Source organism: Tinamus guttatus, unplaced genomic scaffold (assembly GCF_059628265.1).
Source record: "Tinamus guttatus ecotype Peru unplaced genomic scaffold, ASM5962826v1 Tinamus_guttatus_pri_ptg000927l, whole genome shotgun sequence".
Lineage (NCBI taxonomy): Eukaryota > Metazoa > Chordata > Aves > Tinamiformes > Tinamidae > Tinamus > Tinamus guttatus.
Window position 1 is genome coordinate 646035 of NW_028289461.1, and position 25943 is coordinate 671977.

The window sequence follows — 25943 nt, forward strand, 5'->3', positions numbered from 1 at the left end:
AAGACAGCAGCTTTTAATAAGGAAAGACTTCTGAGCTAAATTCAACCCTGATATAAATCTGTGCTCTTCAGTGGTGTGATACCTAGGATGAATTTGGCCAGCATCTATTTACAGCAATGGAAAAAAACAACCAAACCAGGCACGCACCTTTAAGCTTACACTACTGACCAAGATCTTGACTTTAGAACAATAACATTAGCCTAGCAACACACTAAAAAAAATTCCAAGACTGCGATACCTTTTACTTGCTTTTTAAAAATGTAGCCTCAAAGATGCATTTTTTTCAAACTTTTTGTAAGTTTTTTTTTCTCCTACTCCCTCGATTCCTCCGTCTCACAAAATGAGCATCAGTAGTATGCTCGCTGCATGCTCTCGGCAGCAGGAGTCAAATAAAGACAGTTTTGAAAATTATGAGTTAATAATTAAGGAACCACTTAGACAACACCACTATCCAGCTATTAAATGGATCAGGGACTATGGTGCCTTTTTCCATGACTAGTCTTAGGAAATGCTCTGAAGAGAAGGACAGAATCCAAATCCTAGCGAACTGAACAGTCTGCCAAAGAGAATGGTATCAACTGTCCTTTGAACACCAAGGCTTACTAAGGCTACTCAATTTCCAGCTCACGCTTAATCTCTACCTGTAGTAGAAAAATAATTCCATTCAGCTCTATGCACATCATTTTCCATTGCTGAAAGTGGCCACTGAAAGAATATTTCCTATTGTGTGTTGCTTGCATCGTCTTTCCATATTTACAAGTAGGTAATACTGCTCTGAGGAGGCTGAAGATACACTGCTGCTCAGATGTGGCATTAGGCTTGGCCTGTAACCAAGACTACAGGAGCAGAGCTGCATGTTTGATGTTGAGAAGAATCTGTATAATACAACAAACTGTGTCTTGGTCAGTAGTATTGTGAGACAAGTGCCAAAGAATAGGCTTGCAAGATTGGTTCTTGCATAGCCACATGCTACTGTGCTAAAAGGCGTGCTGATCTATGTGCCCTACCTGAAATATCAATTAACGGCCAGCAAGATTAGCCACTTGTTCTCCTAAAGCAGTGACAAAAGCCAATACTAGTGTAATCTACAGTGCAGATCGGTCACACGAGGAGGGAAGAGTTTCAGCGTTGATTAAAGCCCGTCTCTTCTCCCAGGTGTTGCAGTGGATGCTGAATATCTCAGTTAAATGCCTATGGTAACTTAGCAAAGCAAAGAGCAAGGCAGTTAAAGAAAATCTGAATTAGGAAAGCCAGAATCTAAAGCATGGTCTTGCTTTTGGGATTCCCATCTGCACACAGCTAGCCAGGGTACCCCACCACTGCTGTAGTTTCACAGGTAGTAGCTACTCCAAGCGCACCAAGAGCTTTCTGTACTTTAGCTCTTTTAGCAAACTATCCATTTTATAGGAGATTTAAATCATGCAGGGGCCGGTGCCTGGATTCTCACCATGATTATTCCAAAAAGGGTGGACCCAGGAACAGCTCCGCTAAAGAAATACTGAGAATGTTGAAAACTAATAAATTTCTCAGCATCTGGGGTTATACCAGCAGAGCGAGTAGGATGAGTGAAACTGCAGCAGTGGTAGGCAAAGCTACAGAGCAGAAAGAAACCTTTAGGCAAAACCGTATACTTAAAATTTACAGGTTCATGTCTGATGTCCTCTTTAAGCCACTCATATCTTAAGAAGAAAGTTGAGGGAAAACTCTTATTCAAGTTAAAGTTTTAGGAAAAAACATTTCCTGCTTTTTCTGCGTAAGTCTGCATTTGCTACAAACTGGAAATATAAGAAATAACTTCATGTCATTTAACTTTCTAGAGAGTGACCTTGGAAGGTTTACTCACCTTTCAAATAAAGTGAGAAGGACTGAATTTGAAACTGAAGTGCTTAAATTAGTACCATATTATCAAAAGGATTTCATTATGTAAAAGAAGAATCTGATCTCCAGCTACACTACATCAATAAGTGTCAGCTGTGCCAATGGATAGGACATGAATTGTGTCGTCCAAGTTCAAATGCCCAGGACACAGAGAGAAAAGACTGAGACAATTATAGAGCAAAATCCTAACAAAATTTATCCCTTTTCTAGTCATCTCCTACTTAAGGAAGGCCCCCCAAATCCAAAGAAGCTGACATGGCCATAGAGACTGAAATTCCCTTACTGCTGAATGGGGAAGCAGCAAAGCAAACTTCCGTAGCAGCCCTACCTCAACACTGCTCGAGCGAGACAAGCAGCAGTGCAGATGCCCTAACTACTGACTTCTAGCTTCACTCAGTAAACCTGCAAACCAGTAGGTTTCTATAGAGTGAGTGCATGCTCGACAGGCATCTGGGCAAAAAACAGTGCATTTTAAATACGTAGTACATATGTGGTACATATGCATGGCATCCTACAGATTTTAAAAAATAAAACTTCTTCATGCAGGGTAACAGGAGAAACTTTTATGCTTTAACCAAAAAAGAGCCAAGCACACATTTCCTCCAACCTTATACCCATTCCCTGTTTCCAAGTTCCTTAGATTGTAAGAGAAATGGAGACCGAATTATGGTTCAACTGAGGAAAAAAAGATTGTGTAGAATTCAAGGCAGAGTAAGTTGTTATGAACAAATTAGCAGCTAACCTGTAAACTGCTGAAGCAGATTTCAGATTTTCCTTTCTGTCAGAGTTAACAGACAGCTGCTTGAGAAAAGGGATAGCCAAGATGCAAGCTATGCTAGAAGAAGCAGGGGAAGGTACTACTGGTCTTTGGTTTAATTTGTTCTGAACAATTTCCTCTGCAGTTGCTGCGAGCAGCAATTTGTGACTGTGAGAGTGCAGTCATCAGACTGGCAGGCCTGTTTAAGCAGAATTTAAATCCAGAGCTTTGGGATGTGACTTCTTGGATGACAGCTCAGATAACTTTTTCAGGCGCTTCTTCAGCTCCAGAGGGAATTTTTCATAGCACTTCTTGCATACAGGTTTCATGTCAAATTCCACAAACTTATTCCTTTAAAACAAACAAATTGGCTATTAAAATATTTGCAAACTATACGCCTGACCAAATCAAACCTGCATACATACATATATATACATATTTGCGTTTACTGCATGTATAAATCACTGACTTCCTCATCTAGTCATGCAAGTAGAGATAAGATTCTCATCAGGGAACTGGAGCCTCTGGTACTGCTACATTAATGAGATTTTTCTATGTATTCGTACATAGCAGTCTAGAATAATATGTTATCTTAGAGTGAAAACGTCTCTTCAAAGCTCCAAGGCTAGAGAGACCAAATCAGCATAATAGGGTAAGGGTTTGAACCTGAAAAAGGAAAATGTAGGATTGCTTTATTTTCTGCCCTCTTCTACCAATTCGAGGCAACTAGCATAACACTTTCATTCAAAATATTTTAAGCATTTTTTCAATACCATCACTAAGAAAAATATCCAAACAAAGGAGAGATGGGAACTGAGTCCTTTCGCCTACAGAGAAAAGGCATTTCTGATTAGCTTATCAGTAGCATATGGCTCCTTGGAGAGTCCCGAGCTCAGAGCTGCCCCAAGCTGATAGCTGGTCTTGGGGGCAAAATGTTTTGCTATGGCTCAACCATAAGCCCTGACTTACTTCAGTGTAAGCTTGATGTTGCAGGTGGAGCAGGAGAAGCAGTTCACACACCAGGCCTTGTTAAGAGCTGATACCACTGCAAAAGCAAAAGCACAAAATAAAAGGAAACTGCCAGATTATGTGAATTTGGATTTGTGTCCAAATTCAAATGAGGCCAGATGTGAGCAGAAACACTGGGGCTTTGCAACTGTGCAACTGCAACAGCTGCACTGACAAATGGACCAGGGACAGCAACCCAGAACAGGGAGAGAAGGAATCTTACCATCTCCTTCAATCACGTGGCTGCAGTTGTAGCAGACATCTCCAAAGAGCTACACAGCAAAAGAAATGAGAACAGGAACTTATGTTACTGACTGTTTGTGCTCCCCAAATCACACATCTGGTGCAAACATTAAATCCTAACAATCACTGAATTCCCAGGCACTGCAAAAGCCCCCAGATACACTGATCTGAACCTTCTGAATAACTTCTCTTACACTTGCCAAATAGTCTATATTCACTTGGATATTGTACCACTAAATCCTACAGGCCCTTTCTTGTTGATGCCTCACACTCCAGCACTGTTATGTGATCTTTAAGTGCTGCACATGTGGCTGGGGAAGACAGAATCAGTGGAGGATGAGAGGATGATGCCTACCGAAGGCTGAAGTTAAATCTCATCTCCTGAAGCTAAACCAGACACGCCAACACAAAGCCCAGAGCCCCTTTTAAAGCCCTAACACTTTTACAAGAGAGAGAGACTAATTTTTGATAGAAGATGCTGAACTCAGATTTTCACTAGAGTCATACAGAAAAATTACTTTTGGATTGGTCCATGGAACACATTTTACTTATGGTTTAGACAGCATACTGTCTAGGCCAATAGGAGCCAGCAGTCATCCAAGAAGTCCACACCAATTGTTTCAGAGTACTATTACAGGATTTTACAGGCAACATGTGGTGACTGTTTTTACGTCTATTCTCTTATCAATATCATGCTTTCCTTCTACAAAGAGGTGGCTTTTTTTAAAATAGGCTCTAATTTCTTCGTATTGCTTTGTATCTAAAATTCAAATTACCAAACAGGTCAGTCAGAACAGATATCTAGATACAGATGGCAGAATTTACCTGGTTATAGTGAGTTTCACAATAAGCCAATCCTTTCTTCTCATAGTGTCGGTGCCCCAAGAACGGCTTCTCACATTTGGCACAAACAAAATGCTGTAAAAGAAGAAGTCATTCGGGGCAGGTAAAGCAAATTCTACAACACAGGAAAGACCTGCATCTCTGGCTACAATTGATGGCTCAATACAAGAGACTTAATGCCTTAACGGAACACAGAAAAACGGTGGGAAGAGAGGGACAGGTGCAGAGGCCTCACCTCAACGTGCCACTGCTTTCCCAGAGCGTTGACCACTCGCCCCTCGATGGGCCTGCGGCAGGCTCCGCAGATGGGGATTCCCATCTTGTCATGGCAAGGCAGGCAGTACAGCTCGCCCTTCAGCTCCCGGGCCTCGGCAGTCAGCTCCTTCCTGAAAACACAAACACGTTCCCGAAACACAAGCTCTCCGATGTCTGAAATGAAGCTCTGGAAGGCTAAACTTGAAAGCAGATATCTTTTGTCAACATTCATGCTATAAATAGTGGGATATTAAATTACGCTAGTGAAATACAGCTATTGTCAACTCATTTTAATGCGTTTTCTCAGTTTGGCAGACAAAAGAACATATGTGACATATCACATCTCAATATAGCTAGATCCTCTGGCAAAAATGCAATCTACTTGTATGGAGTGATGCAGTGTCATGCAATCAAGCTGACTTTGAATGCCATAGCTCAGGCGCAAGGACCATTCTAGCAGTGCTAGAATGGTGTACAGTGCTAGTGTACACAAGCACAGAACAATTCACCCTATTCCTCAGCAGTGTTACCCACCCCAGGGGACTACTGTGCTCCAGCTGTACTGTCCTGTGAGAAGGAACTCAGAGAGGTATCAGTACTCTACTGAATTGCATCGGACAGACACACACTGCTCTCCAAATATTTTTTTATTACTAAACAGAAATGCAAAGTCAAACTATTCTGAATACCCTGTCAACAGCTATGTTGGGGCAACACTATTACTGTAATCTTGATGTAGCCTTTGAGATAAATTCATGCCAAACAACTCGCCACTGTCAGTATAAAATAGCGTTATTCAAGCTTAACGTTGAAGAGCATCAAACAGCAAAACTGAGCAACAATTCTACTAAGGTTTTCCAATTCCTATTCATTTTTCTCAGAGAATTTCTGTTTGATAATGTGAAGGCAGCTTAAGCCTTGGAAAGGATTGCATTACTGACTGTACTGTTTAACCCTTCTGCTGTCAGAGTTTGAATATGAGAACATACCCACAGTGGGTGCAGTTAAAGTGATCTGGATGGTAGGAATCATTCCTAAACATCAGAGGCTGCTCATCAATTATCAGGTGGCACTTCTGACAGATGTACTTTCCCAGTCCTTTAGCTTTTTCACGGTTATGGCATGGCCTGCAGAGATGCCTGGTTGAACAAAGAAAAGAAAGGATGACATTAGTAAATTCTTCCCCTCAAACACTGTACTTCAAGTAACACCAAAAGTGTTCAGACTAAACATCATTTAATTTAGTCTGTAACACTGGTTGCACAGGAAAGAATACATGGATAGAGCAGGCACAGCTCCTTTGAACACTCCCCTAGCATTCACTGATCTATACTGGGTGCCTTATGAAACAGCGTTATACTTACTATCCCTTCATGATTATTTTCCATAGATTTGTCTAATCACATTGGGTATAAATTTCTGGTGTCCACAGCATACTTTGACAAAAAGCTCAAGCCTACAATGCATGGAGAAGTATCCCCTTTTATTTGTTCTGTACCAGCTGACTTTATGTTTTCTAGTTCTTGCATTAGAGGTGGTAATAAATAATCAATAGTCATCTTTTTCATGCCCCTCAAGATTTAGAGATCACATCACATCTGGTTGCAGCCTTCCCTTCCTCAGGCTGACAAATCTTTGTCTGTTTAGTTGTTCCCCACTGGGAAGTGATTCGTGTCTATAATCACCTGCCATTCTCCTACATAGCCTTTCCAGTTCTGCTAGGTCTTTTTTGAAGGGTGGGCAAAGAAAAAAACAAACAAAAAGAACAGAGGCAACACCCTCTCCCTATTAATAACTATGGAACTCTGCCACAACGGAGGTTTCATTATAATCTTTGTGAAATTAGGATTTGTGGGTTATTCTCCAAAGAAAAGAGGTAAAAAAAAGAAAATTTTGGTAGGGTAGATGTACGGCTAAAGTAGTGGGCTAAAAAGCAGGCTCACTGCAGGGCCAGGCTCCAAAATTCTGTTATGCGTGAATCACCCTTGGATCTGTAAAATGAGGATAAGAATACAACACAGATATTGTTATGAGACCTCAAATGATTATGACCCTCAGTTGGCAGGCGCCTAAGTGCTAAGTATCATTATTATTCTCTCCACTTTTGGAGTCCTGCCGTCAGCAAGAGTCTCTCTCCAGAGCTGAAACTACTGTCCTCCCAGACGGAGCCCAGAAAAAGCAGACAGCACCTCATTATAAAGAAACATGCAGCTGTGCTCATCTCGGCATAAAGGCATCAATTTTATTCAGCACTGTCAAAGGGAGACTAATTATACGGGGCAGGACACAGGGACCCTGAAGCAAGTGTCCTGAAAGAGACCCCTCTCATGGCGCTGAATAAGGGGCCTTCAGCCCTCTGCACTGACAGGCCATTCTGAGGTCCTCCGCGCTGGGCTCCCGCGCGCTGCCCCATAGACCCTCCTCTATTGCCCGCAGAGGGAAGTGCTGGACGGGCTGAGCTGTTGCCATGGCAGCCGCCCCGCTCCGCTCCCCACTCCCACCACTGTGGAATTATCCCATTCTGAAATGCCCCGTTGTGCCTATTAATACCAGGCTTCCCCCGAACAATGCTTCTCCCACCCTCCCAAAATAATCAGAGGACCCCAAGGAGCCGGTGCTCAGCAGCAGCCTGTGGCAGCACCGCGAACACAGCAACATTCATGCAGCGCACAGGGCTCTGGCAGCGCAGACGTCCCGTGCCGAGGGCCCAGCTGGAGCGAGGGCTGCTCTCCAGCGCCGGGGAGCTTCTCCCCTGCGCGACGGGGCTGATACCGCGTTATCAGACCTGGCAGGACACTATATAGAGGGCGGCCCTCCTCCACCCTCGCTCAGTCCGCAACTCTGGGCTCCTTTTGGATCCTCTCCCTGTTTTCACCAGCTGCTGCTGCTTTTTGGCTTGCGGTCACCAGGAGTTTCCTGAGATTTTCCCCAGCAGGAGCCTGTCTCCCACCTGCAGGACTGCGCCATAAACAGGTAAGAGACGAACTTCTGTTGGGAGAATAACCAAGGAGCTTTCCTAGCTGCACTGCGGTGAGGAGGCAAGACACACACAGAGGCTGACAATCACAGTGGAAATACTCAAAATTAAGAACAAGCAGCATTTAACAAAAGTTCAAACAATAATTTTGCTATTCTCATTCTTTACATCACTCCCTCCAAACATAAAAGTCCACAGGCTTCTGTACTGGGCACCCCGGCCCCTGTGCGGGGAAGGCAGGCAGCCATGCAGCACGAGCGGCCGCGACGCCGCTCTGGCGCGCGAGGAGCCGGCGCTCCCGGCGGAGGGGTGGCAGGCTCAGCAGGGAGGGATGCTCAAGAGAAGGGCATTGTTTCTCATAAAAAATATTTTTACTGAAAGATAGGAAACACTCCCGTTTGCCAAAGTACTATCAGCATATCATTAAAATGGGCAAACATATTCCCAAACCAGAAACTTCTCTAGCTGGGAGTAAAAACAAGAAACTCTGAAACATACCCTTCACATTTATCTACAGGAGGCATAAGAACAAAACTGCCTAATTAGTGAGGGTAACTAATTTATGACGAGACACCCATTTCTGTTAAGTCACACTGGTGCCAGGTAGAGCGCAGGCTGAGCGGTAGTCACACTGTGTCTACGCTGCCACCCTCGTGGGCCGGCGCCTTGCTTGGGAGCGCACACAGGGCCGTTAAACACGGCGGACGCACACGCACGGCGGCGAGCGGCGACACGCGCAGCCCGGCCGCGCGCACCGCGGCGCTTGGTTCGGCGCCGCGTACACGGCCGAACGTCCACGCAAGGCCCACGTGCGATCCCAGCAGAAAGCGCAGGACAGAGCGCCGGGCTCCAAAAGGGCTGTTCTGTCTGCAGCCTCATACAGCTACGAGCACAAATGACACGTCTCGGGCTCTAGGAAAGTTTCCTTAAAAAGCTTGTCATACCAGAAACCAGACTTAGAATATGCTTTTTTTTCTTTTTTTCTCTTTTTTGGGTGGAGGGTAAGCTTATCAAATACAAAATAAAAAGCAAAAGCCCCAAAGTAAACACATTAATTTTAGGTAGGTTGGAAACACCTGAAAGACAAAAACAACTTTAAATAATAGCAGAGGACTTCCATACTGAGTACAGCTACAAATATACAATTATCACTCTTGGCTGCTTTTTGGGGGCAATACTTCTATTCTGGAAAAGAGTTCTCATTTAACTCTAATGCAACAGTGTTTTTTTCCTAAGTTAGTCAAGGACAATGTTATGATTTTCCAGTTAGCAAACAGAATTGTAAAGAAAATTAAAAAAAAAAAAACCCTTCTATCATAAAATTTAAGCAAAGATAGAGACTCACTTCTTTTTCTATCATTTCTAGCAATGAAAAATACCTCCCTCCACCCTTTTCTCAAACCTTAATGACATCACAGCAGCTCTTCTACAAAAAGACTCACTTTAAAAGACAGAGTCTATTTACATTTTCTTGTTATTTCTAAGCCTTCCTCTTTTTGTCACTGGTTCCACTGGACTTCTGGATATCCTTCTTTCCCCTCCACCCTGCAGCGTTTTGCCAGGAAACCATGATAGAATCAGATAGAAATCACTGGGAGAACTCTGACAGCATGTTTCAGACAGCAGGACCATCCTTGCCTCAGCTTTTTAAGCTTGTCCAGTCCAGCATTTGCTACTTTTTCAGTGGTGTCTTGACCAGGTATAGAGTAACACTTCACCACCAGACTGCTTGACCACTGACAGGTGCGTACGCGACTAAGGATCACATCCCATTTTTGCAGATGAAAAAAACCATTTGAACAAAATGCTAATCACAAAAGATCATCTAGCAACAACTGCAACTAGTAAGCAGCATTGTAAATTAACAGCCAGAAAAAAGCTACAGTCTTCACCTATCCCTCTATTGGTACTTAACGGAAAAATACCTATACAAATTAATTCCACCCAGGGAAGACAAATACTTAAGTATTCAATGTTATCATCACACAGAAATTTCAAACTCTTGTGTTCAGAAACACTTGTTGATTTTACTTTTTAAGGGACAATTGAACACTAGGAACAATTGTGGGGTTCTCTGTAAATCCAGAAAATTCATGCAGAAAACAGCAGCGATTAATTTTCCTTTTGAGCACATGAGCAATGGAAACGGAGTAGCTGAAGAGTTCTTGTGTATTTTTATAGAATTCCATGGCCTTCAGGAAAAAAAAAAAAAAAAAAAGCTGTACAGTCTCCCTTTCATACATACTTTATTAGCTCCAAGATAACACTATGTTGCCACCCCTAGGGCTACAAAGAAGCATGCATCTAGCAGCTATTAGTACCCACACACACAAAACTTGAGCCTCTTTTGTGCCGTAAACATGCAGAATACACAAGCAATGCCTGAAGTAAGAAGGACCCTCTGTGGCCACATACTGGAATTTCATTCATTCCGCTCCCTTCTGTTGATTTCTGTCTCTGAGTGTGAACTAAGCAGACGCTGTCCAGAGTGTATCCATCTCCAGCTACTATAGTTTTCTGTCTACCTGAAAGTGACAGCAGCCAAACGATGGAAATTACCTCAGAATTTTGTTTCCATTTGCTGTATTATTGGTCTGTTCTTAATGAGCTATTTGAATTTTCTCAGTCACCAGTGCCTACAGATATCTGAATAAAAAGTTCTGTCAGGAAGTTGGATGCACTGCAGAGGGAAAGGGAGCACGCTGATCTCAAAGAGAAAATAATTTATAGACATTGTCATTGCTGACAAATATGTCAAAGGATTAAAACCCAGAGTTCATAGTTTCTGTAAACAAAATGCAAACGGCCAAGACAAACAAAGTGTCTTTAAGTCTTTGGCTATTTTTACTTCAGTATTTTTTCCAAGTGTTTTCAAATCCACTTTTACTGACACTGCCCTGGCAATCTCTACAATGCACTCTAATTCTCTGCTTTTTTCTTGTACATTTCCTCCATTTAAGCTTTTTTCAAGCTTCCTTACCTACTTATCCTTTAGAAATGCACTGAATATTATGAAGTAATAGCCAGTCACTACAAAAGAAATGATGTGCGTAATGGAAACATTGCCGTGAATACTCATGCATCTCTCAGGAAACCACAAAACAGGGACAATGCTGGAGATTCACACTGCCTGCCTTCCCTGCTGCCTATGAAGAATGATAAATGTTTACAAAGCTGTGGGTAGGTGCCCAGAAAGTAATTTTTAATGACTCCAATTCCCGATCTGTCCTACATCCCTTCTAGAAACAAGACAGATATTCTAAACTAAGTCATCTTACAACAGATAACTGCATTCAGAGAAGCAGATTCATTCGGAGATCTTCAGTCCTAAGCTGGTGTTTCAAAATTAAGCATAGCAGTTACTTTCTAGCTAGACACAATGCCCACTACCACTTTTCCATAAACATAAAACACGAACATTTAACTACTCTGTCGTCCAACAGATCTCAGTACAATCTGGATACAGATTTGTAACTGGCTAGCTATCTCTTTAGAATTATTAATCATTATGATTTTTAATGATCTCATGGGCTTTCTTCCCATAATAACAGTAAGATACTGTCTTGATTCTTTCAGGTTTCTGCTTTGTGCTCCAAGGCTCTTGTGAAGAATGAACAGCCAGGATCCCTCAAGCCTGCTCTTCCATTGCTCAAACCAATCAAATTTCTCATTGAAAACTTCAGAGCAATGTGGCAAGGAAACACATCTGGAGAACATCCTTTTTGCTACCTTCTATTTCCTTGACTTCATCCTGGCCTTTGTTGGCAATGCCCTAGCCCTCTGGCTCTTCATCCGGGACCGGAAGTCTGGCACACCTGCCAACATTTTCCTGATGCACCTTGCTGTGGCCGACCTGTCCTTTGTGCTGGTACTTCCCACCCGGTTGGTGTACCATTTTTCAGGTAATCACTGGCCGTTTGGTGAGATACCATGCAGACTCATGGGCTTCCTTTTTTACCTCAACATGTATGCCAGTATCTACTTCCTCATGTGCATCAGTGTCGACCGTTTCCTGGCCATTGTGCACCCCGTGAAGTCTATCAAGCTCCGCAGGTCCCTCTATGCCCATCTGGCATGTGCCTTTCTCTGGGTTATAGTTGCTGTTGCGATGGCACCACTGCTGATCAGCATGCAGACAGTACAGGTGGACAACACAACAGTCTGCCTACAGCTCTACAGAGAAAAGGCATCACGCCACGCTCTTGTGTCCTTAGCAGTGGCTTTCACCTTCCCATTCGTTACTACAGTGACTTGCTACTTATTAATCATCCGAAGCCTGAAGAGTGGCAACAGGGTGGAGAAACACCTAAAGGAAAAAGCAATCAAGATGATTGTTGTGGTGCTAGTCATCTTTCTGATTTGCTTCGTACCTTACCACGTCAATCGCTACATTTATATCCTGCATTATGACGGGACCAAGACTTCCTGCGAAACGCAGCGCATTCTGGCACTCGGGAACCGCATTACTTCCTGCCTCACCAGTCTAAATGGTGCTCTTGACCCAATCATGTATTTTTTTGTAGCAGAGAAATTCCGTGAGGCTTTGTGCAATCTGTTTTGTGGTAAAAAGACTGTAATGCTGCCTCAGACTTACGAGGGTAAGACAAATGAAAGCTCACTAAGTGCCAAATCTGAACTGTGAACGTAATTCTTGCTAATGCTTCCACGTAAGAAGACTATTCCACCAAACCAGCCAAGAGAGCAGGCGCGCACCTATACAGACAAGGGACAGCCAACCCAGAGTCAAACTCATTTCTGAGGAGGGAAGTTCTGTCACTTTGGGGGGACTACAGTTAGGAAGAACACCTCTGACAGAAATAATGTTTTCTTGTCCTTCTGAAACTGCAAACGAAGTATGATCATAGTCCAACTGATTTCAAAGACATGACACTGATGGCTGGACACTGAAGAATTGGGAAGAGAACAAAGAAGAACTTATATGGACAGTCTGTCCTTACAAATAAAATTCACCCCCTAAAAATATTCAGTAATGTCTCTGCCTCTGCATAAAGCTTACAGCCTGCTTTATAATTTTGCATCATGCCAGTACTATAGATCTTTTGCTGAGGTAGACCTGCCCTAACAGTATAGAAGCACTTCTAGTTCAATTCAGCAAACTCAAAGTGTTTAGTCATAGTAGACAGAAAATTGGTGCTAAACTATGACAGTGAAGAAAAAAAATGCAAAAGGCTGCACTTCCACCAACTCAGGACTGGAATTAAGATAGGAGTCACAATTGCTACACTGCTTGCCAGCACTTATTGCTAGAGATGAGCAATAAGCAGCACACTGGCTTTTCTATCTGTCCTTTGCCATGGCCTGAAGGCAGACAGAAGCAGAACAACCTTTACTACAGTACCTTTGTTATGTAGCTCCTCACAGTATATCAGATATTCTGATAACTAAAGAATGAATGGAAAAGAGCTGTTTAGGAATACAGCATGCAGCTTTGCTACTTAGTGAATCACAAAATTCAGAACCTGTTTTAAAAAAAATCGCCAGGTGAAAAGCGAACACATGAAGAAGTGAAGCCCAGTTTGCCCAGAAGAGATTCCTGTCTTTGAGCTGTTCCATAATTACGTAATTTCTGTGACTTACTTAGCAAGACTATGAATTTGCTGCAGATAAAGTAGGTTAGACTTAACTATCCTCACTGAAACAAACTGCATCCAGTGGAATGCATCTGTGAATCACAGGCACACCAGGGAAGCAGAGATCATGAGCAACGAGAAGGTCCCCAAATTTTCCAGAAATATTTTATAGACGAATACTTTTATGCTACACATGTATGAACAAATCCCTTTCTATATATACTGCTATAAAAACAGCCCTACCTAAAAAGCTTAGGTGTCACAAGAAAAACTATTAAGCCCACCTCTAAAAATCTAAGGCACAGGAGCTGCACGCAGGATGTAACAGAAAAGGGAGGTAGAGAGGGCAACCTGCTGGACAGGGTACCAATATACAATTTTTCTTTTTGTTTCTTGGCCATTTTCACCATTCAGGGAGAACAGAGGCTGCAGGATACTACCAGGCTTTGCTCAAGTCATACAAAGGCCTGAAGTTAACTATGAATCATGCAACACTGAATGCTAACTGCTGGATTGTTTTATTTTCTTATTGTGATGTGCTTTTGTACACCTATCCTTTTATGTTTCTAATTACTTACTTCTCAATTAAATGGATTAATCAAACTTCAGAACTTGTTTTTATATTTCTGTGTCTAAAACTAATGGTTTACGAAGACTACAGAAATATTATACTGAATATGTTTTCCTGTAATCCTAGTATTATCCTCTTGGTCTTTTGCTATGCCTTGATTTCCTGCCGAGCAGCTTACTTGGTAAGTACTCTGCCCTGGATCACATAATCCCTCCGTTTCTCACCTGCTATCCAGGTGGATTCTGAAAAGAGCTGGAGAGCTCCTGCTTTTTCTTACCTGCCAGCATTCTTCACAAAACCCAAGTCAGCAAGGACCACATCGCAGAGTTCACAGCGGAAACACTCCGGGTGCCAGTTATTATTCATCGCCTTGATAACACGGCCAATGATGAACTCACCTACGAAAGGAAAACAACATCCGTAGACACATGCATAAAGTCACTGCATCAAAAATCTGGTACCCTTCATCATTCTTTCCTTTTAATTCCCCAAGAAATACTACATTCTAACTTTGGAAGAAATAGTTCTTCCCGCAACCAGAATACACTAAGTTACTGCTGATACCATGCTTTGTTTCTATCCAGAGACCCCACTCCTTAAAATACCACCACAATCCCAGCACAGGGGTGGATGTCACCACAATGATGGCAGCACCTCACAGCAGCGCAGCTGTATCCCTGGTGGGCACTGACATGGATGCATAAGTTGAAAGGAAAAAAATGTGCTAGCAGAAGGGCCGCTCCCACTTCACACCCTGCTAGACACATCCGTAGCTGGATGAGGCTGTACACATTCGTGTTCGGAATCCTTACCGCACTCCCCGCAGCACGGGGCAAACAGCATCTGAAAGTCATGCTCACAATATTTCCGACCTTCAAACTGTGAACAAAACAAGACAGAAAATTAGTCCAGGTCAGTCAAGCATTTCCCTCCCCCTCAACTTTTTACAGCTCCCCAAATTTTTATCAAATAAACTTTATTTTCTACATATGGGTTCAGCCTCATGGTGAATTTGCTTAGCAAGTAGTTAATCAACGGCAACACTGCTATAAGAGGTTAAAAACCTCAGAGTCCTTTTCCTCAGAGTTATTTTCTTACAGTTTGCTTTATTTTTGCTTTAATTTTAGCTCATTTTTATTCATGTAATTCAGAAATATTAATCGTGAAGTATAAAACTCACCACAAATTATGAATGCAACATGTTTAAAATAATGTGTTATTCAAAATACATGCTTGTACATGTTGTGTAAAAAGATTTAAACTCCAATTTTGAACAATTCAGCATTTTTAGTTGTGGAATTGGAAAAAAAAATGTGTGAAAAATTGGAAAAAACATAAAAAGAGCTAAGAACTCACTTATTTGAAATACAACGTCAAAAAGTGTTTTCTGTTTTCTTTCCCTAACACCTCTTAAGCAGGTAGTATGTGTGACAAAAAAAAGGGAAATACATGGGAAACCTCTAAATGCTAGCAGTGCAGAGTTATGGCAAATAAATTACATGTGTAAGGAAGATGACAATTCAGACTTCTGCCATAATTCTCCCTTAATTCATTGCTTTCTTTGGAGATATTTCCCTTATACATCATACCCACAAATACTCTGATTAGTTCTACTTAGAGGAAATGGAAAGATGGATGTAAATGCTTCCATATTGGATAACTTTCAAATCTATCTCTAGTTCTCACATGTAGGTACTCCATAATAGTCATATTTATGCCTGCAACCATAAATGCACAGGATATAGGTACAACTTGGGAGAGAGAGCAAGCCTGTGTGGGCTCATATACATTCCTGAAGGAAGTGCAAGAGGAATCACTGACAAGTTTTGATATAAAATATGTCAGTTGTACAGTTACTGCTCTGTAACTTCTTTGACACATGAGACTGATACATTCTGAGTTTTACAGGCTTGTATGTCAGATATCCTGTTCTTTTTCTAAAAAAAAAAAAAAAAAAAAAAGTCAAAAAAAAAAGTCAAACAAGATGGTAAAAGTAGGAAAATCCCAAAAGTTACCTTCCTCATCCCCCCATCTGTTTTTTAGATCCTTCACAGCCAGTTTCCCAATTCAATTTAAATGATGTTACTTTGACTGGTTTGAGCAAGTGTGAGATACAAAAAGGGGAAAGACTCCCTTTTTCATCCTTCTGGGTACACTGATGACTTTCCAGCTCTCAGTTTACACATGTAAGCTCTGAGGTGCTAAGGACCTTGCCTTTAATTGAAACACCTATTCTCTTGGGCACATCCATTTAGCTTGGCAGAGAGGGGCAGAGAGAAGCAAATGAAGTTGACACAAAACAACACCTAATCCAACAAGAAACTGAGTTTTTACAGCCTGCTTAAGAGCCCAGGATACTCAGCATTATACAGGATAGGGCTTATAATATAGTTAGTCAAACAGCTTTCCATAGGTTTCTAACTACTGTGGCCTCACCTCATAGAAGAGCCCATCTGGGAACTGACGAAAACACTGAGCACAGACAAAGCAGTTCTCATGATAGAGCTCCCCATTGCTGTTGACAATCCTTTCCGCAGGATCGAATCGAGCCTGGCAGCGTTCACATACTGCATTTGCAAGAGCATCAGACATATTACTGGAACAAAGATAAGAGAAAGACCATGAGCAATGTTAGAGACAGTGACATGAGTATACTCCTCATCCAAATCGCCCCAAAATCAACAAATACAACACTTCTATTGCTTTTAACTTCCTTTTATGTGAAAAAAAGAGCAAATGAGTCATCTCAGCACTGACATCAGCTAGAAATAATGTCCTTGCAACTCACAGAGGGGAGGCAGCGCCCCTGCGGCAGAATGAACTCATGTGGCACTTGTCCATCGCGCGCTTTTGGCCGCTTCACCCGTGCACGTCATTACGGCATCTTGCTCCCAGCACATATCAACTATCCATTACTTAAGCTAAACATGTAGCTCCAAGCGCAGCAAATCCAATGAATCCTGACTTCTTTGGGGTTCTAGTCTCAGGATGTGCTCTCGTGAGGTTTCTCATGTGTTTTTTTTCATACCTGACGAGGTGCAGCAAGCACTAATCTCACACTGAAAGAATTAATGAGGCCTTTCTCCTCTGCCCATCAGCCAAGATTCACTAGAACATCCAATGACTCTGCCTTCCCAACAAAATAGTTGAGATTAGCAACAAGTTTAAAAGGTAGCGGAAGACAGGAGTCTCCCTGGCTGCCTGGGGAAATGCATCAGCTTCATTTCCTCAGAAAGTGAGGCTAAAAAAAGCCCAAAGCCACACTTGCAGTCTTGCAAATGACCATTTCCTCTTTCTCAAGTGTGGAACAACCTTAACCTTTTCCACAAAACCGTCACAGTTTCTGTCATAGCAATCTACGTTCTGCATACAGTAGCAGAACGCAGTTTTAAAATCCTGTATCACATAGAATCAAAGAATCATCATGGCTGGAAAAGACCTTCAAGATGGGGAGGAAAATATATGCTAAGGAAAGAGTGTCTATTTCCTGTTGGGATCAGATCTTTTTTTCTAACCACCAAAACTTCTAATAATATAAAAAATTAATATTGCTCCAATTTTGGACATAGAAAGACTATCTCATACCATCTGAGCTACCTCTAAATTCTATACTACTGGAAAGGTGGCAGGTTAAAAAATGTCCAGTTCATCAAAGTCATCGGATTATTTGTACAATATTTTTTCTGAACTATATAGAACATACAGAAAATAAAAGAAGGCTCGGCTTAAAATAGTTCCTTCTTTTTTATATATAAAAATCTTTTTAAACTGCTTCTTTGTCCATGATTTCAGAAAGAAATCAGAACCATTACTGTTCGGTGTCAAAGTGTAAAAACCTTTAGTTGTAGTAAAGTATGAATTTTGTTGGTGTTATTCTACAACATGACGTGCTGTTTTGCAGACCTCTTCCACGATAACAATGCAATAAACAGGGCTCAGTAACGGAAGCTTCTCCTTGCCCCGGCCAGGGGCACTCCTGCAGAGCCAGGCACACTTGGTACACGGGTGCCCCGTGCTCGGAGCAGGGCAGCAGCCCGGCGGCCACGGAACACTGCGGGGAAGGGGGAGGCATAACAGGTTCTGAGGTCAGGAGCAGAGCACTGATTTAATAAAACCTACCACAACGTGTTACCTCACTGCTAGAGAAAGGAACTTTACACGCGGACATGAAGCAGAACTATGGACAAACAGGAAAACACGTAACTATAAGCTGTGGATCATGGGTTAAAGAGAGATTTCTATCCTGCCAAGTAGGAAAGGGACAGGTCAACACAGGAACATTTGTGTTAGCAGCAAAGCCCAGAGGTCTCTCCTTCAATCTGCTCAGCTTCATTTTCAATCACTGCTTGCAGTTAAATCATACACCAAATGTGCACCAGAACTGGAAAACATAATCTCTCCAAAAAAACATATGTTCCCACTTGAGAAATTTGATTCCTGAGTTCCAAGACTTGAGCAAACTGACAGGTGACTATGACAAAAAGACCTAATGCTAACATTAGCGAAAAAGTTACAGTCTCTTAGAAAATTAAAACTGTACTAACATTCTAATATTAGTACTAAATAGTACTAACACTCTTCTGCTAGCAGGAAGAATAACTCTGAATTAAATTTTAAGTTCATTCGCCTCACTCACCTATTAGAGCAGGAGTTTATCTACCATTAGCACAAGGCATGTACATAATATCCTTTGCAATAACGCAAAAGATCCAGGTTACAAGATAGATGAGTGATACAGCCCGAGATGCCCAAGAATTACTAGACTGCAGATGAGCTAGTAATTGCGACCTGTTAATCAGTTTGTTGGGGACAGCTGTACAGGAGAAACTGAACCACACAGGGGTCCCGGACCTAGTGTTCCCTATAACCTGAATTGGCAGCAGTGGATCTTTGGTAATCACCTCGGTTTTACTTCTCTGAGGTCCTTTCGTTCATTAGTTTGCATGCATTTTTGTCTACAACATTTTACTCTCTTGTACTCTAAATTTGACACCTCAGCGTTGCTCCAAAGGCAAGATTTCCCTTCTTTACAGTTTTACTTTCATATATGCCATGGTTTCACAATCTTGCTAAACTACACATCCATGTGCCCTTTTCCTCGCACAAGAGCAAGCATGACCTGGATCACTGTGACAATTCACCAAGGCTGGAAGGTGGAGAGAAGGCAGTTTTAATCCAGAGCAGTCCTGTGATTCAGTCTACCAGATAACACAGAGAGTTGTGCCAGAAGCACAGGGAGAGAAAGAACGAGACCCAAACCCCCCTTTGGTGGTCGTGCTCACAACGAGCATGAAAGATTGGTGCATTGTGTCAACCATAAGATATTTAGCTACAAGTCTCCCCCCAAAGCTCAGTCCCAAATACAGACAGCTACGGCATTCCAATCACTGCCTCTGCATGCAGTAAAACACAAACTCTTCCTCTGTTTTAACAATAAACTGATGACACAAAGACAGGAAAGGCTATTAAAATACAACCAGCAAAACATCCTGAAGTTCTCCAGTCCAGTGCAAGCCCAGCAAAATACCAGTGCTTGAACGACACGTTTTCCAATCTTTCCCCATTATATGCCATAACTTTATCTAATACTCCTTGCTAAAATATCACATTTACGTAACTAGGTTAACTACCATTATAATTAGGAGCGAGATCCTCATGTTTTGACTTATCAGAACTATGTATTATAAATTATCAGCATTGATCTCAATACAAAAAAACACAACACTTTATATGAAGAAGAAGTTATTTTATGCCATGGGTACAGTTGCTATAGAAATATTTGAAAGCATTGAACCTTATACCACTAAAGTCAATATGGATTTACCTCGTACAAATAGTTTCAGATATGTTTATTCTATTAAGCTTCACATTCCTACACTGTCTACCAGGAGAAACTATTGTTTAGACACAATAACACAATACAATAAAATTTACACAGACACCTGTAGTATATTCATATATGTACACACATACATCAGGATAGTGAAAAGCCAATAACCAAGAAGGCTGCCATGGCTTGTGTAAGAAAAATCAGAGCACTCCCGGAGAGGGATCCCCACCTACCCTGTAGTATGACTAGGGGTGTCTGGCTACAAGTCCTTAAAATTGATTAAGATTTAAAAAAGTCTTTTGGGGACAATACTGCACTATGATTCATTTTTACATTTTACATTTTTTTCATTTTAATGACCAGCACATAGGGAAAAAGGAAATAAAAAAGAAAAGAAAGAGGAAGTGTAGCAGGTCACGAATTTCTGCTGAAAGATTCCTGCCAACTACACCTACCATTTTCTCAACATTTCTTCATTTGAATTTACTTTTTTTTTTTTTCTGGAAAGCTTTCTCAAAGTGGTTTGACTTTGTTTAACGTAAAACATTTAGCAGAGGGACGCTCACTCTGGGGAATCAACAAGTGTACACATTTGAAACAGATTACATATCTGACACCAAAAACACCCTTTGGTTTTCAAGCATGTACCAATTAGATGTCTATTTTAAAGGGATAAAGGTTTCTTTCACTCCATTATCAAAAAGGAGCTAAAAATGTCTGTGTTGGGATGTTTCTTCACCAGTACTGATAAGAGAGATCATTCCCAAATGTGCTCCTAACTGTTGTCACCTGGTAATACCTCAGCTTTTGGATTACAGTAATTTGCCTGAAGAATGGATGTAAAGTATCAGGACCTTCTGAGGTAGAGGCAAAAATTATCTGTAGCTCCAAAACTGTGGATAAAATGCAAGTTACTCAGGAAGCAAAATTCTGTAGCACATTATAATCTTCAGCTGTGTCATCTGCTGAATTAGAAACCTTAAAAATTACGGCTTAATACAAGAATTTCTTTGCTTCAAGAATTAGGATATGAAAATGTATTCGAGTTACATATCTAGAGATCCCCCCACTCTGGCACCCGCAAAAGTGATTTCTTTCCATCTAGCCTGGCCTTATTAAGCATATAGTTTACATGCAAGTACACATGTCACCACAGCAATATACACGCAGCCTGTTTGTTCCAACACCTGAAGTTTCTGTCACTAGATTTGTCTAGGTGGGCTCAGTTTCAGAGCTAGCTCCACACTTGAGCCCTAGACTACAACTTTGCGAAGTGCCCAAGCCGTCCGTGTTGAGGACTGCTGCTGCCAGCACACCCACACACACACACACGGCCCACATCGTGCCCTCCGGTGCTCTCGCACAAAACGCTAGCAGTAAGCTTAGCAAGGGAGACCCCTCACCGATAAGCATTTTCCAAGCATCAAGCTCCAGCTCCTAAATCTAGCTGATAGAGAGGGCAAACTGGAAAGAGCAGAGCTCTCTTGCAAAGCTATACTATTATAGTGCTGACAGCACTACAAACATGACTGTTCAGAAAAGGATTTTCTTCCTGCACAGTGGATTAAGTTATATCTACTTAAGAGAGTGTTTTAAACCACCATTTTAAAAATCAAGGCTTGAAAAATGTCACATTTACAAATTCAGAGAGTATGTTCACAGCTACCACAGGAAAAATGTAGGAGAAAGGGAGACTGCGACACCATATGGTCATCGACAAGACTCGTTTATTGAACACTCAGTGTGCACTTTTATACATAGCTTAATTAGGTTCATGCATATTGCAAAGCTTGAGCTCAGGATAGGTTAGCTCTTATTTGCGTCAACGAAATTCTATGCAAGATTTCCCCGTACACGCGAGCGCTTCTTTACAATGATTGGTCAAGACCCCGCGTCCATGCGTCTAACTATACAGTGTGATAGGCTAACTAACAGAGGCTAACTAACAGTGCCCACGTGTCCTCACATTTAACGACCGTCCCCCTCTACTTGTTTGTCTCAACTCTTTGCCTCCTTATCTGACTCTCCGCAAGATCTCCTTATCTCTTAGTCAGCAGTCCTTCCACCCTTTCAGCTAGGCCTGGCGCCCTTCTGCCCTTTCATCTAGGTCTGGCGCCCTTCTGCCCTTATCTGGCTTGCTCACAGCATGACCACTGGCCTTCAGGAATCCCACAATTCCCCCTTCTTGTTTTTGAGCAAGCCAGGATTCTTGATGGTTCACCCAAAATATGTCTTTGATCGCCTTGTCTACTGTCTGTCTCAGACACTTAATCAGGCAGGGAACGACCACCAAAATGCACAAGATTAGTAGAATCATCAAACCCGTTTTGCTCAGTGATTGTAGCCAGCCAAACCTTCTTTACAGCATTCTCAATCATATTTGATACACATTTCAATAAGCAAGGCACAACTAGTAGAATGCAACATAGGATCAACAACACCATCCCAACACTTAATACCTAACACCAGTGCATCGAGTTGATCTGCTGTTCCACAAAGCCAACAACTCTTGATTTGGTTATAATTAACAATCTGCCTAAAAAGCATAACATATCCATTAGCGCTAAAAGCAGCATTAACCCCTATAATAGCGTTAAAAGCAATACTACCTCCTAAAAGCTACAACATACAGCTAATAACAACAGTAACACTTCTTCCTCCCATGTTTTCCTTCTGCAGGCTCACACTTTCCACAGCTAGGGTACTGGTTGCTTGCCTGCTACATCTGATCTAGGCGCGTTTGCTTCCAGCCAAGGTCTCACCCATTTCGCTGGCACCCATCTGGTTCCAATATCTATAAATCAAAAAATTTAAAAAATTCCCAATTCTCCCCCTCTTTTTTTTTGTTTTTTGTTTTTGTTTTTGTTTTTGTTTTTGTTTTGTAGCCAGTATTTCAGCTTTTGGTTCTTCATTCTTCCGGTATCAAACCGGTTCCTGTTTGCCTTTGTTTTGTGCAGCTGCATCAACTTCTTTATCTCAAGGAAACTCTGTCCTTTGTCTTACTTAAGCCCTCCGTATCAGCTCTGCCTGGCTATGTCCTTTTTCCATTAACCAGGTTTGAACAATGCTCTCTACACTTCCCCCGTTTTCTTTTTGGGCTACTAAACTTGTATTCCACTCTTGATTAACTATTCGCGTAAGCATGTTTTGCAAGCATTTAAAGATACATGGTACAAGAAGCAAAATTGCAATAAACACAATCCCTATGGTAATTAAGTGTTGCACAATTGATGTTAGCCATGGGCCCAAACCGAGACCTTTTATCCAGTTGTCAAGGCCGAATCCTGTATCGTGCTGTAAATGTGTAGTCAATTCATGCAATTGTTCCAATTGCTTATGTATGGAATTTGAATGATCAGAAAGGTTCATACAGCACATTCCCTCTAGTTCCTCGCAACCATGACCGTGTGCTAATAATAGGACTTAATCAGTCCTCTCTGCTGATATATATTATACAATAAAGATCTAAAGACCACACACACAAACAGCAAAAACATAGTTTCTGTCGAGTGGCACGACCTCACGTAGCTGTGCACTTCACTAGTGAGTTCCACTGTCTCAATTGCCAAAGCCGATCCTTGTCGCCAATTAGGTGCGAATGGGCTTGGGATTTGGCAATAATCACCCAAAACAATGTAGCTACTGCGAGCCTCTATTCAGGTGAAAGCATCTTTAATAAGCAATGTATGAATAACTACTCTTGAGGTAATACTTGTCGGCAGGATACTGAGACTGAACATCTTCTCGAGTTGGCAGATTAGAGGGTTGCTGACAGGCTCCTAACTCAGCGGGCGTCCCCGCGGAGACAACGTGGATCTCAGTATTAGGAGTCTCACCCCCCCTCTCTCTGCACTCTGTTTAAGCCCGGTGCATCCTGCCACGTAGGGCCAGTACGTGCCAGCAGGCAGACTGGGGGGCGGACAAACTCCACCTTCAGTCACATAACCTTCCCTCCTGGGTGCGCAAATGCGCATATCAGAAAGCGGTCCCAGCCGTCAGTCTGAGGCTCCTGCCTTCCTCATCTTCCTCCCTCTCAGGTGTTTGACCTTCAAACTAGTTTAGAGGATGTTTGCAGTTCCCGGGCAGGCAAACATCTTCTTTCTCAAGATCCCATTATGACTTTACAGATCATACAAATTTCCTCCTTTCAACCATACCTCGTGTCAGCATCATTATACAAAGGACACAACACATAATACAGACGAACATAGCAAACAGAAATAATAGCCCTAATAACGGTTTCTGTCCTCACTTAAAGCATTACAATTCTTCAACCCCCACTTTAAAAGACAGATCAAATTCCCCTGCACCTCCCCCCTGGCTGTTGTCAAGCCCTCAGCAACGTCAGTCTCCTTGATCTCATTCGCCTTCTCTTCCCCGGCCCCCTTCTCTAATTTTTCAAGGCGATTCAACAAGTCCTGGACCCAGCCGGGCTGTTCCTCAGGCTCGACAGGGGGTCCGGAAGTGGGGGCGCAGATGGTGCAGGTGCTGCAGGTGCAGGTCGGGGGGTTTTGGCGATGGATCTCCAAACACCAGCCGTTGTCGGTGGCGTGGTGGTCCCGGTCCTGAAGTGCTTGCAAAGGCTGCCGTGACTCCGGCGGCCACTTTGCTTTTTGCTTTCACATCGGATTTGAATACTAGGTGGGGCTCGGCTTTGAACCCATTCTCTCTGCACCAGATCAAAAGCTTGCAGAGGGCCTGTTCATCAGTAGCTTGCTCCAGGGATTGCACGAGCCTATTCACCAAATTTCCGTAGAACTTCCACAATCCCAGTAATTCTTTCTTTAAGTCAATTCCCTGTACGTTACATTGTTGTAAGGTACGGGTAAATAATTCATACGCCACTTGCCTATCCATTCCTGACGTCAGCGCGCTGTTGCAGCTCTCCAGGCTCCGGTGGCGCGTATGGCCCGAAACCATCTATATGATCTTCGGGGGTGCCGTCCTTCCAGCGTTTGCTTGGCGGATTTGCACCGTCCTGGCTGCAGAGGACCCAACTCCTACTTTCTCCACCGTGGTGCGTCCTCCCCCGTTTTCTTTTCAGTCCGAGAGAGGATTGCCCTTCGTTGCATCACGTCGGGGTCACCATTTGTAGGAGAAAGGGAGACTGCGACACCATATGGTCATCGACAAGACTCGTTTATTGAACACTCAGTGTGCACTTTTATACATAGCTTAATTAGGTTCATGCATATTGCAAAGCTTGAGCTCAGGATAGGTTAGCTCTTATTTGCGTCAACGAAATTCTATGCAAGATTTCCCCGTACACGCGAGCGCTTCTTTACAATGATTGGTCAAGACCCCGCGTCCATGCGTCTAACTATACAGTGTGATAGGCTAACTAACAGAGGCTAACTAACAGTGCCCACGTGTCCTCACATTTAACGACCGTCCCCCTCTACTTGTTTGTCTCAACTCTTTGCCTCCTTATCTGACTCTCCGCAAGATCTCCTTATCTCTTAGTCAGCAGTCCTTCCACCCTTTCAGCTAGGCCTGGCGCCCTTCTGCCCTTTCATCTAGGTCTGGCGCCCTTCTGCCCTTATCTGGCTTGCTCACAGCATGACCACTGGCCTTCAGGAATCCCACAGAAAAACAAGGTGATTTTGTCTTCTCTCTGCAGACAGGAGTTTTACATATTGCAGTTAAACAGCTGAATACCTGAAAGCAAATTACCTTACAAAATTACATTTTCAAAATGTGAGATGACTATGCCTGAGTATTTATCTCCTCATGCTTCTCATCTTCAGCTCCCGCTCTGCTTTTCTGCCAAGTGTCACGTTTACGCTCCTTCACCGGGTTTCAGTGCTTTCCTCAGCTCTCCCTCCCCGATGTTTCTCACTCTTCCTGAACAGCACACACTCCTCTCAATTGCATTGAAATTACCCTCACTACCCTCTTAGGTGTTAACTTCTCGTCAACTCAAGTTTGTGCAGAAAAGAATAAGAACTCGAACACTACTTAACAGGCAGAGGATAAAAAGAAAACTTAAG

At 42.5% G+C, this 25943-nt stretch overlaps 2 protein-coding genes across 3 annotated transcripts in view; one reads left to right on the plus strand and one right to left on the minus strand.

Moving 5' to 3' along the window:
• Nucleotides 1–2426: 2426 nt before the first annotated feature.
• LIMS2 (LIM zinc finger domain containing 2) overlaps nt 2427–25943 on the minus strand; it is a 30201-nt gene continuing 6684 nt past the window's right edge. For both annotated transcript variants that reach the window (XM_088538092.1, XM_088538093.1), the window contains exons 2-10: nt 16560–16719; nt 14936–15002; nt 14401–14521; nt 5974–6123; nt 4965–5115; nt 4712–4804; nt 3867–3915; nt 3605–3680; nt 2427–2986 (exon numbers count right to left, since the gene is read on the minus strand). In XM_088538092.1, the coding sequence (XP_088394218.1) occupies nt 2839–2986; nt 3605–3680; nt 3867–3915; nt 4712–4804; nt 4965–5115; nt 5974–6123; nt 14401–14521; nt 14936–15002; nt 16560–16719 (1015 nt within the window). In that variant the 3' untranslated portion in view covers nt 2427–2838. The remainder of the gene's footprint in view (nt 2987–3604; nt 3681–3866; nt 3916–4711; nt 4805–4964; nt 5116–5973; nt 6124–14400; nt 14522–14935; nt 15003–16559; nt 16720–25943) is intronic.
• GPR17 (G protein-coupled receptor 17) lies at nt 7880–12944 on the plus strand. Its single transcript, XM_010212204.2, has 2 exons — nt 7880–7957; nt 11538–12944. Exon 2 carries the CDS (start codon nt 11572–11574, stop codon nt 12601–12603), a length of 1032 nt encoding a protein of 343 aa, XP_010210506.1. The 5' UTR covers nt 7880–7957; nt 11538–11571; the 3' UTR covers nt 12604–12944.

Coding starts and splice junctions, on each gene's coding strand:
- GPR17 (XM_010212204.2), top strand. CDS start 11,572: ATGAACAGCCAGGATCCCTCAAGCCTGCTCTTCCATTGCTCAAACCAA.